Source organism: Tamandua tetradactyla, chromosome 21 (genome assembly GCF_023851605.1).
Source record: "Tamandua tetradactyla isolate mTamTet1 chromosome 21, mTamTet1.pri, whole genome shotgun sequence".
In the NCBI taxonomy this organism is placed as follows: Eukaryota; Metazoa; Chordata; class Mammalia; order Pilosa; family Myrmecophagidae; genus Tamandua; species Tamandua tetradactyla.
Window position 1 is genome coordinate 58,649,377 of NC_135347.1, and position 21,477 is coordinate 58,670,853.

General features: G+C 39.0%; 1 protein-coding gene across 5 annotated transcripts in view; it reads right to left on the bottom strand.

Annotated features, from left to right (window-relative positions):
- ARHGEF28 (Rho guanine nucleotide exchange factor 28) overlaps positions 1-21,477 on the bottom strand; it is a 292,104-nt gene that overhangs the window by 78,962 nt on the left and 191,665 nt on the right. For all 5 annotated transcript variants that reach the window (XR_013167187.1, XR_013167186.1, XM_077139472.1 and 2 more), the window contains exons 12-17: positions 15,792-16,039; positions 13,729-13,918; positions 8,086-8,197; positions 4,743-4,785; positions 468-591; positions 2-134 (exon numbers count right to left, since the gene is read on the bottom strand). Coding sequence is in view for 3 of the 5 variants with exons in the window: in XM_077139472.1 (XP_076995587.1) it covers positions 2-134; positions 468-591; positions 4,743-4,785; positions 8,086-8,197; positions 13,729-13,918; positions 15,792-16,039 (850 nt within the window). In the remaining 2 variants the exon portion in view is untranslated. The remainder of the gene's footprint in view (position 1; positions 135-467; positions 592-4,742; positions 4,786-8,085; positions 8,198-13,728; positions 13,919-15,791; positions 16,040-21,477) is intronic.

The window sequence follows — 21,477 nt, forward strand, 5'->3', positions numbered from 1 at the left end:
CTGGAACACTGGAACGACTCTTTTCCCAGGAGTGTTTTATCACAAACCAAACACTGCAGAATCCCAGAGAATGTTCCGGGGATGAACTGATGTCGACTCAGTTTCTCTTTGTCTTTGGCATCCTTGCTTTTCATCTTGATGTACAGCAGCAGCGGCAGGAAAGTGGGGGAAATGAAAAAAAGGGAAATGCTTTGAGCGAACCTTCTTACAGAGGTCAAACAAGCAAAGTTTCTACATTTCCTATTCGAATACAAGGGTGGCACACAGAGTAACATAATAACACCAAAACGCAATATCCCCTGAGATGCAGCTGTCCTAATATTTCCAGTGACTTGGACAATATTCCCTAAGAAATGCAGAGGTGTTTCAAATACGTATATAAAAGAGTTTAAAGGGAAAGTGAAAACTGTATTAGCTGCTGAGAAACTAAGCCATCGATATTTAATAGAACACAGAACCCCAATTACCTTCGATTTATTCCGAGGGCAAGTCATCCTATTCATGAGGAAGCTGAAAGTTCGGCTCACTTTGTATTTTTCAGATTCTGATTTGGCAGGTATTATGTATTTATTCCATTCTTCTTCCTGACTTCTATAAAAAATAACATGTAATGACTTGTAGGACTTAAACAAGGAGCAAAGAGCAGCACATGTTCTAAGGTTATCATGGCTGTTCTAAAGGTGAGAGGAGACGCTCTCATCATTGAAAATATAGAAATGGATAGAAAAATTAGAGATGGATAGACAGGTGGATAGACATAATAAAGCAAATATCGCACATCAACAGCTGTAGAATGTAAGTGGTGGGAAATAGTGTTCAATACATAATCCTTTTAACTTCTCTATACCTAAACTTTTCATAATAAAATACTGGAGAAAGAAAGGAAATCTTAGACTTGTAATTTTACTCTGAATGCACTCATCCACATGTTTATTGCACTAACAGAAACTTCCTAGGGCACAGAGGAGTCAAATAACCAACAATATGAACAGGATTTTACTTATTTTGGGGACATAGAGATAATACTCAACAGACAAGCATTTCCTTTGCAGATAATAGCCCGGGAAACAGGACTGCTTGCCTTGTGGTTCAGTCCCTCCCTTCAATCAGGCTATCTGCAATCTGAGACTGTTGGTTGTAGAGGAGAGAAGGTTAATCAATACTCCCCAAAACAAGAGGTAAGCTAAAGGTTATTGTATCCAGTCTATAAATATGCTGAATATCTCTTATTTTCCTCTAACCCATAAAGTCACACTTTAGGAAAAAAATAAATTCCAGGTATGAAGAGTTACATTTTCCTTAGAACATCCTTTGATAGTCCAAAATATATTTCTAAAATTATTGCAGGTAGAAAATATTTTTAATGATCACCTTAAATATCACATCAAATCAGATAAGGCATCTTCTATAGACTGAGGAGCTCCATAATGAACGTTTCATAATTGAAATCTCCTCTATACCCTACAGTTTCCATTTGCCACCTTAGTGGCCAACACATTTGTCTCTGGGAAATATTTAAAAGCAAACATACATTGATATACACCAAAACACATGCTGACACTTTGCGAGAACGCTGGCTTCAGTGATAACTTCCCAGGGTTTCAGCTTTTCTCACCTATTAGCGGAAGGCTTAGACTAAATTATTTCAAAGGCTTCTTGTCACACTTAAATATGTGCCTCTCTGACAACAAAATCTTAAATTATTTAGCCTCTATAATAGGGCATTTTAGAATTGAAATCTCTGAATTCATTTAGAAAAAATAATCAATGTTTTCAGAGCTGCCTCTGGGGCAGGACGGCGCATGCCCTGCTGTTCAAATCCTGCACAGTGAGTGAAATTGGGTTCTCTACTTTGAGAAAACATTTAAATAGTTGGAAGGGATAGAGGGTGAACAGAAATGAATGTACCCTAAGACCACTAAAAAAGAACTCAGACCTTCTTATTTCCTTTGTGCCTCTGCAGCCACCAAGGTTATTTCTGCCTTAGATAATACATTGATTAATATGATTTGAAATTTCTATACTCTCTTGTGCCATAAACAACCCACTTTGCAAAATTCTTATAATATTCAGGAGGTTCGCTTGGGAATGGGGAACGACCCATTTGAGAGCTCAGAAAGAAACCTCTCAGAACATCCTTTGTGTGATTAAAGAAAATTAATCGTGTTTACTCAGCTCTACCTCCAATTCCCAATGCCACAGAAGATGACATCAAGAACAATTTCAGTTTTGATTAAAAGTCTATAAATGCACCAGAATACTTATCATATAGCTTACATATTTTTATAAAACTGCAATAATCTTACAAAACCTTTAGATTCAAAGGCTAATAAGACTTGAAGGATGGCAAAGTAAACATAAAAATGCTTTTATAAAAACTAAATATTAAAAAGTGAGAAGAATCACCAAACTTCATAGAAATGTGAATATCATAGACATGACCCACTACCAATTATGAGAATTATTAGCATAATGTACCCACTGATCAAATGTAAAAGGTTGGTTCATTCCATGCTCCAAATCTATAAATTTAATAATTAGGTACTTTAGACAGGAGCTGAAAAGAGAAAATTCTCAACTGATTTTCTACTGGAATTCAAACAACTTTTAAATTTATAAGAATCTGAAAAAAAAAATCATTTAAGTTCCTCTCAACACCCCAGGACAAGAAAACCAAGGGATCACCCACAAGAAAGTTTGTCAAGCTTCATTCTTCCGAGACTCTCCTGATACTGCCCTGTTAATAGAAACAGCAATTTAAAACATTAAGAATATGAATCCTCAATATCTTAACCCTTAACCCTATACTCTATGATAGCTATTATCTCCTATTTTTTTTTTAAAGAATTGGGCAACTAAATGTTAGAACAAGTCCCTGCTATCCAAATTGAAAATTTAGGCAATGGAAGCTTCTTTTAAAACTCAGATGCTCAGATCTTGAATGAAATAGGAGGTGTTAGTTGTAACAGATTTAAGATAGATGGGGGCAACAAAATAACCAAGTCCTGTCATGCTCTTTAAGAACCTGGACAGATGGAGAGTCACTGAAATGAGCCTGCAAGCTTGGCATGAGCTCCTTTGACCTGGTTGTGTCCTTTTACAAAGAAACCAAGTGACTAATGCAAATAACAGAATTCCAAAGAAGACAGACTCTCAAGTAAGTGTCTAAAGCATGACCATAGCAAAGCATCGGCTGAAAATATTACCAGCATATTCAAATAGATATGAGGAATAGAGTAGGTCAAAAGAAAAACCTACTTTATCAGATTCATGCAGAGATATAACCTAAAAAGTCACATGTTTCCAGGCAGCAGACCAAGAAAGCCTAAAGAACAGGGGGAAACGGGGAGAGACAGGGAATGAGGAATGAGAAATGCTTCCTTCCCATCCCATCCAAGCCAAAGCAGTTTATGGGCCAATTGTAACATTAGCTCCTTCAGTCTTAACTCCTCTGCAAATGAAAAATAAGTTTAAAAAAATCTCTACCGTCAGCCCATTACTTCTCCGTTTATTCAAAAGAATGACGACAAGGATGATTATCAAGTTCCAGAACTAGGAAGTAAATTGCATAAGGGAGATAATAAATGTAAAGTGCTCGAACAGCCCAAGGCACCCAATAAATGTCAGTTGTGCTGCTCCTGCCATCATCATCATCTCCACTGTGGTCGTCACGGCTACACCGTCATCATCACCCCATCCTGAAAGCGCATTCCTGCCCTTCCTCCGTTTTCATCTTTTTCCAACCTGATCTTAATAAAAAGCAGAAAAGGAGCAAAAGGAGACAGTTTCTTACTGGGACTTTCATTCCAAGATTTAAAACAAAATAGTACACCTGGATCCAGATTTCAAAATGTCATAGCTTAGCCCTCATATGACCCAAACTCAATGCCATTCTCCTCTTTTTCACACAGTCTTTTAATGCCGAACAGGTCTGTCTTTTATACACCTTGTGCCATTTAGACACCCGCCGGCCGGGACCGCGGCGCCAGCGCTGACTCACAGCGCCCCCCGTGCTCGGTCCCCATTCGCGCCCCACGCGCAGTCCCCATTCGCGCCCCGCGCTCCTCGCCCGCGCCACCCCGGCAGCGGTGCCACCTTCCAGCAGAGGCAGAAGCTCACATTCAAAGCGTTCAGATCCGCACATCGTCCGGAAAACCAACGTTTAAAGTACTTTCTGCCTTGCTTATTCTTTTGTTTCAAAACGTGTCACTACGAAGCAATAACGCGCAACGGCGAAGCCGCAGCGCTGTTCAGGCCCTTCCTCGGTCTGGGCACCCAGGGGCGCCTTGGGTGGTCTGGTCCTGGGGACAGAACCACAGAGAACCTGCTCCTTTCAAAGGCGGATGGCCGGCGAGGGGCTGCCCCGCCCCGACCCCACCCGGGCCTGGCACACCTGGAGGAGTTCGGTCAGGAAAATACCTACAGGCTTGGGACAGAGAAACAGCTCAGACACGGCTGAAACAGGGATCAAAAATGATACACAGCTTCCCGGGGCCTGCCCAAGCCCCCAAAAAGATACAAAATAGCTCCAAAGACAGATCAGTTCTTTTTTTTTTCTTTGTATTTCCTTCTCTGGAGTGATGCAAATGTTCTGAGAATGACCGTGCTGAGGAACACACAACTATGTGACAATATTGTGAGCCACTGGTTGTATGATGTGGTTGGACTGTACGTGTGTGGATATTTCTCTACAAAAATATTATAAAAAGATGGGATCAGGAAGATTGTAACAGCTAAAATACCTTTTTTCTCTTGGTGCATCCGGTAAACTGTAAGCTCTTTGCTCTGTAAGACACAGAACGATAAAATAAAAATGAAGGCAAACTAGCCATGTGTTAGTCTGAAATACATACACACGATCATATCGCATCATTATGCATACCTCCAGTCAGAAAATAATGAGAAACTAATTTTATACAAATAGGATGTAGGTCAGGGTATCTTTATCACTTTCCCACTTTTCCCTAATTTGGAAGGGTTAGGCAGTAAATATTTTCAGAAGTGCAGAAAAGTAGCTCTGCATTTGTCTCATCAGAACGTTATTCCTTATGTATAACGTTATTCCTTATGCGTAACACTAATTTCCCAGCACACAGGGTCGACAATCATCTTAGCGGCTTTTCAGTGAACCTCCAGAGAAAAGTCTTGAAGGCCAGCCTAAGGAAGCATCCACCTGAACACAGATGCCATGCCTTCATAAAAGCCTAGCGGCAGTGGGCAGAGAGGTGCTTTGTGACTCATGGGAAAGGGAGATCCACATTCCCACTGGATTTGGGGGCTGGGGGCTGGGTTGTGCAGGCAGCTGAGCAATCTTGTTCTCACAACTGGAGTCCTTGCTCAGAGGCGGAGCAGAGAGACACTGATGGAGACAGTGAGAGAGAACCAAGGGGGCCACAGCCACGCTGGACGAGTCCATCACAGCGCTGGGCACCCCCTCTACCACTGCTCTCCACACAGTGAAGAGGCAAAATGAGGCAGCAAAGGGAGAGGGTTCCAGCATATATGGAGGAAAAATAAGAGCAATTTTAAAAGCCCCTGAAATGAGTAAATATCAATGTTGGCCCTAATACCATCTCATATCTAACAGAAAATCCACTTTGAAGAAGTTGAGGGCTTTATTTCATAGCCATTATTAAATGTTCCTCAAATTAAGTTGTGGGCAGAAATCATTATCCATATTTTAATTAGGTTGAGGTGTCAAGAGAAAAAAATCATGTAAGCAAGATAATCAAGCTATGAAGTAATGGAATAAGACTAAGGTAACTGAACAAATCTAATGGGATTCCATTTGTCAGTTCACGATAACTTTTAAATGTATTATTTCACTCTTCAAATTATTAAATGCAGAGCCCTTTGTGTCCACTTGGGTGAGGTGATTTTCATTTCAATATTGCCAATATTTCTTTCTATCACAACCCAGGATGTACCAAAGGGATACAGGCATGAAATAATAAACTTGTACTCTTGGCCAAAAAAATGTAAAATGATGAGAAATGACAGAATTTGGAGGTGCAAGGAACAAAGAACATCACACGTTAAGTGTCCTGTCTCTGCATATTTGTATCATGACCCACTCACAGTAGCTTCCCACTACAGCAAAAGGAAACTTGGACTCTGTTCAAATCGAGAAATTTTAGGACTATTCAAAACCCACCAAGAGAGAATTTATGTCTGCATTCTTCTCATTAACTTAAACTAAACAATAAGACATTTGAATGCATCTTTGAACCAGTCAAGCTTTTCTACCTGTACTCTGATTATATAAAAGCATTTAAAATCACTCCCTCTTCAACAGGAGTCAGCCGAGCCCGCACAGACCCAAAGCTTTCCACTGACCTAAGGGATGCTGTCGGGACATCTGCATTCACACAGGGCTACCCGCTGGGATGCAAGCTTCTTTGTACAGTCAGTGTGGACTCAACCTAAACTACCTGGTTACAGAGTTTTCAAACTTCATTAAAATACCCTGTCTTTAAATATAGTGTCTAAGCATAAGGTTCATCCACAGAAAAGCCAAAGGAATTGGTAACAGCCCTTTAGTCTTTCTAATTCAAAAGCAAAGATTCAAGGATCATATGTGCGGAGAAGAAACCCAGGCTTACTCATTAAAAATACGTAAGTCAGGCTCTTTTCCCTTTTAAACAATCAATCTCCTCTCAGACATCTAATCAATAATTCCAAACTCTCAAGCTCTCTGACTTTACAAACTAAAGAGGTCACCGCCATGAAGGTAAGACCACAATTTTGATTTCCTAAACGTGACAATGTAAAACTAATTCACCGGTTAGGACAGCTCGGTGACACGGTGGCAAGCTGCCATAGAATAAGGAATCTCCACCTCAGCTAAGGCCGGGGAGACCTGGCAACCCTAGAAACACCTGCGGCATGAAAAAAAAATCCAGGGTAAATTCAATGTACTGTTGTTTTCCTGTCCTCTCAAAATAGTTGCATCTTTTCTTATTTTTTCATGCAAGCCATGAGGTAGCAATGACAGTTTCAAGAAATATTTTGTTCCATATGGCATAAAAATGCAAAAATAATAAAAATAACCAGGTAATAAAGTAAAAATAAAAAATGAAGGAGAAGGGGGAAAAAGGAGTAAAATAAAGTGTATTTTAAATATTGTATATTGGGAAACTGTGAATACCACCTGGGAGCATCTCTTAACATCTCAGTCCTTGAGGACTCTTAAAGATATGAGATGAGAGAGACACTACCTCATACAGCCAGGAGAAACTTTGTTATACTATTATTACAGATGGTAAGACTCTATCCAAACATGCCTCTCACTGCAATCATTATACAATTTAGTATATTGAAAGTATACAATAACTACATATCAAAATAAAGTTGGAAATAGTGACAGTGACTCAAAGGGCATAAAAGAGGGGCTCCTGGGTTGCTCATAATTGTTCTAATTCTTGATCTTTCACTTTTGTAAATTCATCAAGCTATACGTTTATTATTTACAGTCTTCTCTGGATGTGTGCTATTATTTTAATTAAAAGCTTACTGTTATAAAAGTTATATTTCTGGTTGTTTTCAATGCTACAAAAAATGTTGAGATTTGTTCACTCGTGTCTCAAATACATTATTTTAACTCTCAAAAGTCACTTGCCAAAAAAAAAAAAAATGAAGGAAGAAAATCTATTTTGCAATGTTTGGTTTTGAGAAATTGGATTATTTCTGTTATATATAGAGAGAGAATAAAATCATTTTATAACTTACTTAAATACAATCCTCTAAAGTCCTTGTAACAATGTATCTAGAAAATAAAAACTAAAAAAATAAAAGAAACGCTGTGTCTAGAACCAGTTCTAGTCTACATTTTCCTTGAGGAAAACATTTATTCAGAGAACAAAGCAACAGGGAAGTGTATATACATTTGTAATTTCATCAAAACCAAATCTACAATTTGAATGACATCCAACGAAGACAGAATTTTACTATGCTTAGGAAGATCAAGTAGGAAGATTTAATTGGAAATTCTGATTTGCTGCTTTTGTATATCTTATTTAATTTTACTAATTTAAAATCTGCTCTGGAATGGAACGCTTTCAAAGTAAAATGGCAAATAACGCTTACCTTCACTTGAACTGCACACTGTAAAATCACGTACCAGCCGTGCTTTTCCTAGAGAAATCTTGGGCGATGAGCAGGAATAAGAGCGCGAACGGATCCCAGAAAGCAGTGACTCCTAAAAGAAATCATAATGAGGTTAAAAACAAAAATTCTAGCAGAGGCTTAAAAGTATGTGCTACCAAGAAGGTAGCTAATTACGTATCTTAAAAAAAAGATTCAATCTCAACATTACTGACACATCTTATTAAAATATTTGTTTTCTCTTGCCTTTCACAACTTCTATAATTTTATTGTTTTTAGGGGAATCATCTCTTTGAATAGTTCTTGTATACACTTTAGGAATGCATTTACAACATTCCAAACAAGTTGGTTACTATGAAAAATGAGGTCAAATGATTTGTCTCTGTACATTAAAAAATGAGTTTAACCTACTTGGTGATTGTAGTTTTGTTTTAGACTGTAAATCAACAATGAAATAACATTCAGACAAAATACTGTACTAAAAAATGAGATCGCAGTCCTGAAGGATGATTAGAAGGTACAGAAAGTAACCATTATAAGCATTTTTAAAACTTTCAAATAGCTTCTTAAATTGATAGCATTAGTTGCAGGCTCTGGGGAGCTATGCACTGGGTCAGTGTACAAACCCTTCTAATCTGTCCTCAGTGTTCAACAGATCCTCCTCCAGCTATTCCTGGGATGATGCTCGATGTCACTGATTTTGTGTTTAATTTTATTCCTTTAAATAAGAATGACCTGCAATTTTTCCTATTTCCCCAACTATATATTATTTATTTTATTATATTGGCAACATTTTTGAAACATAAGATGACAAAGGGAATCAAAGTATGGTTTTCTTACATATTCTAGAAAATTTAAATGAATGTGCAGTAGAATGCCATTAAAGTCACTCATGGTGTACAATTTTCCCCCCGTAGGGCTGAGTGGACTTAGGATTGATCCGTTCCATCCATTTTAAATATGATATACCACTTATGGATAGGGCTAAAGAAATGAATGCAAAATTTGGGACTGAAATTTTAAGCAATCAGCAGCTGTCCTTCACTCTCTTCTGTTTCCCACAAGTGAAAATGTACAGTTCTAAAGTGATCAGTTAAAAGAGCGAAAAAAAAAAAAAAAAAGGCTGAACCCGCTTCAGGGGGCCCTGGGTCAGCCGTGGCAGGGGGTACCATGAGGTCAGATCCCACAGGAAAGGCCAGCCCGAGCAGCGAGCAGCCGCGGAGGCCAATGCCTTCCTCTGCGTTAACTCACGGACGGTCATCATTTTTCGTGATGATGAGACTTTGAAACATGTCCAGAACACTGTGGCAAAAAAGACAGCTGGGGAACTGCAGAGGCAAGTCTAGATATATTCTAGAGGACAGGTTCTCCTTCAAGGTGAACGACACGGGACTCCCTCACAACAGAAAAATGGTGAAGTATTTCTTCTCCAAGTAATGATGAGTCTTTCATTGGAGATGCAAAGCTGAGAGGAGCTACACTGATGCCCATGCCCACGTCCCCTCACCTAGAATGACCACAGAGACTTCAGGCACAGCACGGGTCTCGGGGCTGAGGGAAAAGGACCCAGGGCCTGGGGTCCGAAGACCTGGGGCAGAGTCCTGGCTCTGGTACCCAGCCTGGGAAAGCTGGACAAGACACTGAACCTTTCAGAATCTCATCTGTTCCAAAAGTAAATCACATAAAATAAAAGCAGTATTTATATCACAGCTGAGTTATGAGAAAGCTGCATATTATACGCATACATAAACATGTTTTATATATTGCAGGGCATGCCACAAAAATAATGCATTAGAGAAACAACCATACGTTTAGAATAAGTGGAGTTTTGACCTGGTGCACACTGTTTTACTTCGCAGATTGTTTTTAAAAAGAAAACAAGAGGACAGCAGCAGAAGTCAAAGAGGAAGAAAGCATATGTCCAAACATAAAAAAGCTTTCTCAGCAAGATCAGGGGAGTTAATGAAAGAAACTAAAATAAAATTCTAATGCGAAATTGCCAACGACAAAATCTGACTCCTGTGGACTGGCCAAGTTTCCAGTGCTCCGGGGTAGGTGATGCCACTGGCAAAGCCAGCGACCAGCACCTCTGCTTCCCTCATCCTTGAGCCCTTTTCCTCGGCCCCGTGCGTTCATGTGAACGAAACAGGTTGGAAGACAAACTCATCGATACTACCAGTTTCTCTCTCTTGGGTAAGGGATGATGACAGCAACTGCTGTAACAAATGGCAAAGATTTTCCAACTATCTGAAGGATTAGATGGACTGCTGGCGAAGGTATGGGCTCACAGACAGCCTTAGCGGGGAAGGGCTACACAAATTAAAACAGAGTGGGAGTGATCAAAAAGACACAGGCCAAGAGAGAGGATGCAAATAAATAAGATCAGAAATGGAAGAGGAGACATAACTACTGACCTCACAGAAATAAAGGAGGTAATAACAGGATACTATGAACAACTTTACGCTAATAAATACAACAATTTAGAGGAAATGGACGGGTTCCTGGAAAGACATGAACAACCAACTTTGACTCAAGAAGAAATAGATGACCTCAACAAACCAATCACAAGTAAAGAGATTGAATTAGTCATTCAAAAGCTTCCTAAAAAGAAAAGTCCAGGACCAGACAGCTTCACATGTGAATTCTATCAAACATTCCAGAAAGAATTAGTACCAACTCTCCTCAAACTCTTCAAAAAAATTGAAGTGGAGGGAAAACTACCTAATTCATTCTATGAAGCCAACATCACCCTCATACCAAAACCAGGCAAAGATATTACAAAAAAAGAAAACTACAGACCAATCTCTCTTATGAATATAGATGCAAAAATCCTCAATAAAATTCTAGCAAATCATATCCAACAACACATTAAAAGAATTATACATCATGACCAAGTAGGATTCATCCCAGGTATGCAAGGATGGTTCAACATAAGAAAATCAATTAATGTAATACACCATATCAACAAATCAAAGCAGAAAAATCACATGATCATCTCAATTGATGCAGAGAAGGCATTTGACAAGATTCAACATCCTTTCCTGTTGAAAACACTTCAAAGGATAGGAATACAAGTGAACTTCCTTAAAATGATAGAGGGAATATATGAAAAACCCACAGCTAATATCATCCTCAATGGGGAAAAATTGAAAACTTTCCCCCTAAGATCAGGAACAAGACAAGGATGTCCACTATCACTACTATTATTCAACATTGTGTTGGAAGTTCTAGCCCAAGCAATTAGACAAGAAAAAGAAATACAAGGCATCAAAATTGGAAAGGAAGAAGTAAAACTATCACTGTTTGCAGACGATATGATACTATACGTCGAAAACCCGGAAAAATCCACAACAAAATTACTAGAGCTAATAAATGAGTACAGCAAAGTAGCAGGCTACAAGATCAACATTCAAAAATCTGTAGCTTTTCTATACACTAGTAATGAACAAGCTGAGGGGGGAATCAAGAAACGAATCCCATTTACAATCGCAACTAAAACAATAAAATACCTAGGAATAAATTTAACCAAAGAGACAAAAAACCTATATAAAGAAAACTACAAAAAACTGCTAAAAGAAATCACAGAAGACCTAAAAGATGGAAGGGCATACCGTGTTCATGGATTGGAATACTAAATATAATTAAGATGTCAATCCTACCTAAACTGATCTACAGATTCAATGCAATACCAATCAAAATCCCAACAACTTATTTTTCAGAATTAGAAAAACCAATAAGCAAATTTATCTGGAAGGGCAGGGTGCCCCGAATTGCTAAAAACATCTTGAGGAAAAAAAACGAAGCTGGAGGTCTCGCGCTGCCTGACTTTAAGGCATATTATGAAGCCACAGTGGTCAAAACAGCATGGTATTGGCATTAGGATAGATATACCGACCAATGGAATCGAATAGAGTGCTCAGATATAGACCCTCTCATCTATGGACATTTGATCTTTGATAAGGCAGTCAAGCCAACTCACCTGGGACAGAACAGTCTCTTCAATAAATGGTGCCTAGAGAATTGGATATCCATATGTAAAAGAATGAAAGAAGACCCGTATCTCACACCTTATACAAAAGTTAACTCAAAATGGATCAAAGAACTAAATATTAGGTCTAAGACCATAAAACAGTTAGAGGAAAATGTAGGGAGATATCTTATGAATCTTACAACTGGAGGCGGTTTTATGGACCTTAAACCTAAAGCAAGAGCACTGAAGAAAGAAAGAAATAAATGGGAGCTCCTCAAAATTAAACACTTCTGTGCATCAAAGAACTTCATCAAGAAAGTAGAAAGACAGCCTACACAATGGGAGACAATATTTGGAAATGACATATCAGATAAAGGTCTAGTATCCAGAATTTATAAAGAGATTGTTCATCTCAACAACAAAAAGACAGCCAACCCAATTACAAAATGGGAAAAAGACTTGAACAGACACCTATCAGAAGAGGAATACAAATGGCCAAAAGGCACATGAAGAGATGCTCAATGTCCCTGGCCATTAGAGAAATGCAAATCAAAACCACAATGAGATATCATCTCACACCCACCAGAATGGCCATTATCAACAAAACAGAAAATGACAAGTGCTGGAGAGGATGCGGAGAAAGAGGCACACTTATCCACTGTTGGTGGGAATGTCAAAGGGTGCAACCACTGTGGAAGGCAGTTTGGCGGTTCCTCAAAAAGCTGAATATAGAATTGCCATACGACCCAGCAATACCATTGCTAGGTATCTACTCAAAGGACTTAAGGGCAAAGACACAAACGGACATTTGCACACCAATGTTTATAGCAGCGTTATTTACAATTGCAAAGAGATGGAAACAGCCAAAATGTCCATCAACAGAAGAATGGCTAAACAAACTGTGGTATATACATACGATGGAATATTATGCAGCTTTAAGACAAGATAAACTTATGAAGCACGTAATAACATGGATGGACCTAGAGAACATTATGCTGAGTGAGTCCAGCCAAAAACTAAAGGACAAATACTGTATGGTCCCACTGATGTGAACGGACATTCGAGAATAAACTTGAAATATGTCATTGGTAACAGAGTCCAGCAGTAGTTAGAAACAGGGTAAGATAATGGGTAATTGAAGCTGAAGGGATACAGACTGTGTAACAGGACTAGATACAAAAACTCAAAAATGGACAGCACAATAATACCTAATTATAAAGTAATCATGTTAAAACACTGAATGAAGCTGCATCTGAGCTATAGAGTTTTTTTTGCTTTTTTTGTTTTTTTTACTATTATTACTATTTTTATTTCTTTTCTCCATATTAACATTTTATATCTTTTTCTGTTGTGTTGCTAGTTCCTCTAAACCGATGCAAATGTACTAAGAAATGATGATCATGCATCTATGTGATGATGTTAAGAATTACTGAGTGCATATGTAGAATGGTATGATTTCTAGATGTTGTGTTAAATTTTTTTTTCTTTCCGATAAAAAAAAAAAAAAAAAAAGACACAGGCCATCAGATCTACTGCTGGTGTCCAAAACACGTAACTCACATGCATGAATAAGGCATGATTTGACTTTCCGAGAGAGATGTAGCAGCATATTTTTCACACTTAAAATAAGCCCATGTGATACCAAGCAGAGCTACCTTTGAGCGTGGGTTATTCGATAAGGAAAGTGATTCGGTCCTGAAGATATTAAAATCCGGCTCGGTACTAGTCTCCAGAGAGTCCGAGTCCCGGCCGCCAGGAGTCCCAGCCGCGGGGCTGTAATGCGGGGTGTGCCGCTCGGACTGCAGCCCCCCCTGGCCGCCAGCATCCAGGGCGTCGAGGCTGCAACTAGAGCATCAGGCAAGGAAGTCAGTCACCCAGCAGCCGGGGGAGGCAGAGGGGCGGGCACTGGGGGGAGGTGCAAAAGGCACTTCGTTAATTTCCAGAGTAAGTAACATGCAAGCAGTTTCTACTGTTTTTGTTTCCACCTCTAAATCTCCTCTTTAAAATATGTCTGCTTTCCCAAATGAACGCTTCAACCTAGCAAAAACGATTTCAAGTACTCTTAGGTACATAAGCTGATTTGTGTCGGTACCAGCCTCATGATTTCTGCTCTGTAAGTGCATTTATTACAAGTCCCAAAGAAAATTAAAATGCAGGTAAAACAGAGCCTCTGGACTGTTTGGACATAAACCTCTGGGGGAATTTGCCTCGGAAAATGCTCAGTGTGCAATTTCTCTGCTGTCCCTCACGTACAGCTCAGGAGGGCAGCGGAAAATGCGAGCAGGGGCATGCAAGGGGCACCGCCGGAGCGGGCCAGAAGTGAGCGAGCCTGAGGCCCCAAGCATGTGCCTTTACATGATTTTCAGAAGTCTCTTTAAAAAGAAAATTTTCAGTGAGAAATCCAGGCAGAAACAGGCAGTGATCCTGCTCAACTACTACTTTTCTTTCCCCACTTAACCTTCCTAATCACAAAATTAAAGGAAAGAATTTGGCCTTCCACATTCCAGGCCCTTCCCAAAACACTGACGTTTTAAACCACTCAGACCTAGCCTGGCGGCTTTCACGGGATGTTAACACAACATGAATTATCAGATGTGTTTTTCTTTGGCTGATAACAGTTCTGGAACTAAAGCTTTAATAACACCACAATGAAATCGTCTTGATTTTAAATATAAAGAACCAGATGATGGAGTGGGTCATGGTGGCTCAGTGGCAGAGTTCTCACCTGCCAGGCCGGAGACCCGGGTTCAGTTACTGTGCCTGTCCGTGCAAAAAATATATATATTTATAAATAACAAGACCCAGATGATGAAACCTTGAATTAGCCCGTTTTGCTTATTTTTCTTAAAGAACCCCAGGCTATTTAATGGCCAGAGAACATCAACTTAATAAATTACATGACACTATCAGTGTCAAATCCTTGCACTACTTCATGGGCACTTCTGGGAACCACCACACCAGACAGCAGGCACGGGCCACGCGGGTCGCCCCTGAATATGTCCAAAGCAAGGCCTCCTCCTCCACGCGCCGAGGAGCTGCACCGTGGCACTGAGAGAAGACGTCAACATGCTGGAATCCATCAAAGTATTTCTCAGGAAAGACTGAAGCTCAGTTTTAGAAAACCTTCCTGGTAAAGGTTGGTGCTTTGAATTTAACAGTAACTGAATCATAGATATTTTAAAGCAGCACATGGTTTCCTGATTCAATTACAATCCAAGGGTGGGAACAGACCTTAAAGAAACAAAGGGTGCGGACACCTTGTGCCTCTGCACTTGTTTCTGCACTCATTATTTTCTGTCACTATAAATACTCATGTATATGCCCTAATACAATTACTGGGTCATATGATGCATGTACATTGAACTTGACAAGACAGTGCCAAAATATTTTGTAAAATTTTTATATGATTTTCATTCCTATCAACAATACACAGAAGTTTCCATTGTATACATTCCCATCAAAACATGGTAGAGTTGAACATTTTAATTTTGCCAATCTTATTGCGGTTCTCCTCTATTACATTTCAGTCAGTTTCTGAAACGTCTCACTTTCAATCCAACAAATATAGAAACCTAAAAGGGAACTAGATTTTCAAGTAGGGATAAAATTGTTGGAGACTATATTACATAATAAAAGAAATAAGAAAACAGAATTTTCCAAGTCCAGCTATAAGGTTGTTTCATTTTGTATATTGGTCCTCCAAAATATTACATCTTACCTTCTTTTCTCCAGATGCTGCTGCTTCTGCTCAAATCCATGCAGACCAGTGGGAAGGTTCCAGTCGGAGGCACATGAACTCGATGGTGAAACGAAGGCTTGTTGGGCTTCATTTGCCGTCACTTCGTTGTTCTCACCAGGAACGAAGCGCTTGCATCTGTGGGGCCCCAGGGTGGAGCCCATGGCCTCGGGGTTAGTGCTGCCAGGGATTCCCTCTACATTAATATAGTTAATATCCAAATCACCAACCTGGCAGTTGAAAGAAAAAATGCTGAGCAAAGCAGGAAAGACAGGCTTAGCTAAAAATGAAGTTCTCCCTATTTAAAAACCGTGCACTCCATTAACATTTTGTTCTGTTCGTTCTCGTGTTTGTTTTATGTGGCTAGATAAACAGTTCTTTTAGAATTTATTTGTATGCACTTGGCTGCTATTCAATAACTCACAGAAAGGAGAAAGACCAACCAAATGTTTTATCAAGTTGCTCTTTAATGACACGTGAAATTGACTGAGCTTTAACATTTCATGACATGCTGAGGCAAAATGAGGGAAAATTTTCAAATACTGGAGGGAAAAACTAAAGAACAGGTGACTTTATTTAAGAACATATTTATAGGAATCTGGGAAACCAAGGTATAATGGCCACATAAATCTGAGACTCCCCCTAAAATACAAGAACAAATACAGCTATATAAAAGCATGTGCTCAGCACAACTAGAAGCCCAAGAAATGCCCCAGACCTCACATTCCCTCTCAACAAAGACATAAACTTCAAAGCCCGGCAAACAGCCCCTCATGCTCCTGCCACGAGTCTCTGCAGAGGATAAAGGGAGACTGGAAAGTCCGCACAACCGAGAAAAGAGGGGCACTAGACTGGTCACTAAATTCCCACTGGAGAGAGGAAGGCGACCCTACACTCACGCCAGAGCCCACATCCACCAGCAGACTTGCTACGAGGAAATATAAAACAACCATGACTTGAGGTGGTGGTCCCCTAAAGGCGCTACTTCTTGGGGAGAAGATGAAAAAAGGAAAAGAGGGACTCCTTTGAGATTGTATGGCAAATGGAAAAATAATCAAAAGGGGAAATTTTAGGTTCCTAAATCAAAGGACACACACAAGCATTTCTCCACCGCGGAAGGGAAATGTCATCAGTAAAGAAAATATTCAGTACCTCATGGTCAGGAGAGGGCACTCCTGAGCCACAAATCTTGAAAACAATTTCAAAAATTTTAAATAAATAGACAAAAACAGATTAATGCATACAAATCCATACGAAAACAGAAATTGGAAATGCCTAAGCCTATGGAAATCCCATGGCCCACAAAGCAAAAGAAAAATGCACACAACATTGCAAACGCAAATGTATTTGAAAAAGAAAACAACCTGAAACCCAAAAACTAAAAACAGAACTAGAGAAATACAGGTAGAGATTAAGAGTTGATTTGAACTCAGAGGAGAAATGGAACAAAAAAATGAAAATCGTCAGAGAAATGAAGATTAAATTTTGCAATGCACCCAAAGAGGAATAAACTGAACAAAAATTTAATAAGGGGAATTGAAGAAATGTAGGAATATATCAAGAAAAAGAAAGTAAGATAAAAATAAAATAAAAAGGGTCAGAGAGAAAGTTGTTACAATGGAACCTAACAGAGAACGACATACGTATCACTGAAGTCCCTGAAAGAGAAAAGGCAAAACAATGAAACAAGTATTATTTAAAACTACATTTAAGGGAAGCTTTCCGTATATGAAAGAACTTAACCAGCAAATTGAAAGGGCCCACCAAGCACTGGGGTCTGGGCACACAGGAAGATCAACTCCAGCACATCTAGCAAAACTGTTAAAGAAAAACCTTCAAGAGCCCTGAGCAGAAGGACCAAGTACTATATAAAGGGCAAAATAATTAGACTAGAACCAGAATTCTCAGATATAACATAAAAGCAAAGCAAGAATGAAAGAAGATTTTTATAAATATGAGGAAAGACCGGATCAGCCAAGGATTTTATATTCAGCTCTGCTAAACTTCAACAAGGAAGGCTACAGAGTAAAGCCATTTTAAGCAAGCGAGAACTCGGAGAATTTTAATCCATGAACCTTCTGGAGGTATCTACTAGAGGTTTAACGTCATCCAACCAAAAATGACTGGAGAAACTTCAGCAATAGGATTGAGAGTGAGAATTTAATATATTTAATTTTAGATCTAAGACCAAAACAAGGAAGGATTTTAGGTGGAAAAATTGTATTTGCTCAGTAATATATGTTCTAAGTAAGTGGAAAGCTTTATTAGGTTCATCGTTTTTGAACAGGCAATAAAGAAGAGTTAAAGAATAAACTGCAAAATAATAAAGCACATAACGCCTAAGAGAAAGAACCACAGTCAATATAAAATAATGCACATAATAATCAGAATGTAAGTATGGCATAAGTAAGGCCAAAGAAGTAAGCTATGGAAGTAATATGAAGGGCATATTTCACCTAGTAAAAGAAAAAGATTTTCAGTTTGGCCTACAAAGCAAGTCCCAGCTATATGCTACAGCAAAAAGTACACTTCAAGCTAAGTGATTCAAAATGGTTAAAATAAAAGGCTTGGGAAAGGTATGCCAAGAAAACAAAAGCAGTAAGAAATTCCAATGATTCCAATATAAACTTGTATCACAATATACGAGGAACTTTCACAAAAAACTGATCATATATTAAGTCATAAGGAGGACATCAGTAATGCTCCATAAAGCAAGACTCTTACACACCATCTACTGACAGAGAATAAACCAGGAATAATTAACGAAATCAAACAAAAAGCCTCTTACACCTGGAAATTTTAAAACCTTTTATAAAAATATACAAAATAAGAAAAGAAAAAGACAATTAACCATTGAGACAGAAGATAAATAAACCTTTTAAGAATTCCGGACTGTACTCCAGACTTTTATGCAAACCTAGGTAAAACAGATGATTTTCTAGGGAAAAACAGATTCCCCATTAGTGATACATGATTGCATTTGCGATAAAAAGGTCAAAGAGACCATTTCCATAAAATAAATAGAGAAAGTTATCAAAGAATTTACTCCACAAAAAAAAAAGCACTAGACTCAGAGGATTTATAAGATAATTCCACCAAAAAAATAGACTGCACTATATCACGAAGGGCTAAAATCCCTGATATTCCTGACTTAAATTTGAGGGACTGAAAAGACCAAATACTCAACAGAAAAAATGGACAAAAGTCAAACAAAATTTACCCCAAAAAAAGATATAAAAATGGCCCTTATGCATATGAAAAGATGTTCAACCTCACTTCAATGAAGAGAAATACCACTTAGAGCCACACCGAGCCCCTATTTCTCACCGACCAGACTGGAAACAATTGAAAGTACACCAACACCCTGTTGGTGGAACTGTGGGGACACGGAAACTCTCGCACGTGCTGTCAAGATGTAGACTGCACACTCCTAATGAAGGAATCCTAAAAAGACTACATAGCGTTTACCTTTTGACCCACAAACCTCACTTCTAGAAATCTACCCTGAAAAGAGCGACAAACATAGAAACAGGGAAGAATAGAAAGAACTCTGTGGAGTCAGACTGAAAGTGGAGGACAGAGCATGGGCTCATGTTTTTTAATATAGAGATAAATAGAAACAGAAACAGATACGGGGTGTGTGTGTGTGTTTATTTCTAAGCTACGTCCACTGAAAGGGCAAGGGAGAAGCTGCAGCAGGGCGAGCATTCCTAACACCCGCATCTTGACTTCTAAATGCTTTCCTGGGCGAAAAGGCACAGAGCCCCTTGGAGAAACGGCTGACCTCGGGGCTGGGGTTACAACTTTCTGTGCAGGTGACAAAATGCTCTAAAAATGATAAAAGACAGCAAAAGAACAAAAGAGACAGCTTGATGGACCTCCCACCAGTCAAATCTGGGACAAACTGAGCATCAAAATAAAGAATGACAGAAAAGTATTACAACCTATTGAATGAAATAAGAATCCATGAATTCATGCTGATATAAATAAATGGGGAAGCAGGGAAAGCGCTTCCTTACATAAAATGCCAATTAATAAAAACAGAAGGAATAATGGAATTGGAAGCATTACAATTCGGAATTCCTCAGAGTACTAATTTAGTAAGGCGAAACTCACCAATGAATGTCCAAACTAATGGGTAAGAGTCTGATGAGTTATGTTTACAGAGATTCAAAATCTCTTCCCACAAGATCCTTAATAATCGAAAAAGGTAAAACCTAAAACTCTAATTTCACTGAAAAGCAATCTCACAGATCAAAGATAACATCAGCAGTAACAGGACAAACTGCTCTCCCAGCCCTCCTGACACAGGCGCTGAGCAGAGCACAGTATCCTGCCACGGGACGCTGCCAAACATGCAGCGCCCGAATCACATCATGAGAAAATACAAGAAGAACCAAAATTGCAGGACAGTCTAACAAAATTATTTTTAAAAAATCACTAATAAAAAATATCAATGTCGCAAAAGGCAAAGGATAAGGGACTGTCCCAGATTAAAGGAAACTAAGACACACGACAACCAAATGCAGCAGACGTGATGGGACCTCTTTCCCTACAGAGACACCGCTGCACAGCTGGCTGGAGGTCTGCAGACGGCTAATACGACCGCATCAGTGACGGTCCCCGAACTCGGTAACTGTACTGCGCTTACATGAGAAAATGTCTTTGTCTTTAGGAAATATATTCTGAAAGACTTCGGGGTAAAGGAGCACTATATTTTCAGAATTCTCAATTTTCATGACACATTTTGATGACCTGCTGTATTTCCTTCGTAGAGTTAGGCGGTTTGAGTTCTCTTAGAATGTATGCTCCACATTTTTAAAGCATTACTTCTCTCTCACCCAAAATAATTTCCAGACAGAAATTATATCCTGACCTCAGCTTTGGTTCAGAAAATTTTGCATTTTTAAGTATGTTAGGTTTATGTTAAAATTTTGCATTTTAAGGTATGTTATGTTAATGTTTATGTTAAATTTATGTTTTCTCCACATAATATCGATGTATAGTCATTTTTTAATTTTAGCTACTTGAGATAAATGGAAACATAGTATTCACTGAGACTCAGAACAAAAAGAAGTAAGAACTGAAAAAGTATTTAAACCAATGAAAGAATAAAACAACAGAGTAAAATCATTAAAACCAGAATGCGTCTTCATTCCACACTCAGTACCCTATCCACAGGTCTACAACTAGGGCTGACCTGCCCCTGAGTATAACAGAACAGTTATACCATTCATTTACAGCTGATATCCATTCTGACTTACTGCTTTCTCTGTATTTTGAATATCGTTCCAAACTATACCATTTGTTCTAGACATTTAATGTAACAATGCCTTGAAAAACAAAAGGGAAAATGCAGAGGCATTCAACAACAGGGCTGAAACTGAGATCTACTGGACAGAAAAAGAAAAGTTTATATCACCACAAAAACATATTCATAATAGGGAATAATATACACACAAAAATAAGGGGAAAGGGAGTGGGCCACCGTGGCTCAGTGGCAGAATTCTCACCTGCCATGCCAGAGACACAAGTTCGATTCCCGGTGCCTGCCCATGAGAAAAAGACAAGGGGAAAGGAGGCCAAAATATCCACTCCCCGTGAGGCGATATATGGTGCATCTTATATGGGGATTAGGTTTTAGAGTCAGTAGCTAAGGGAAAAACTC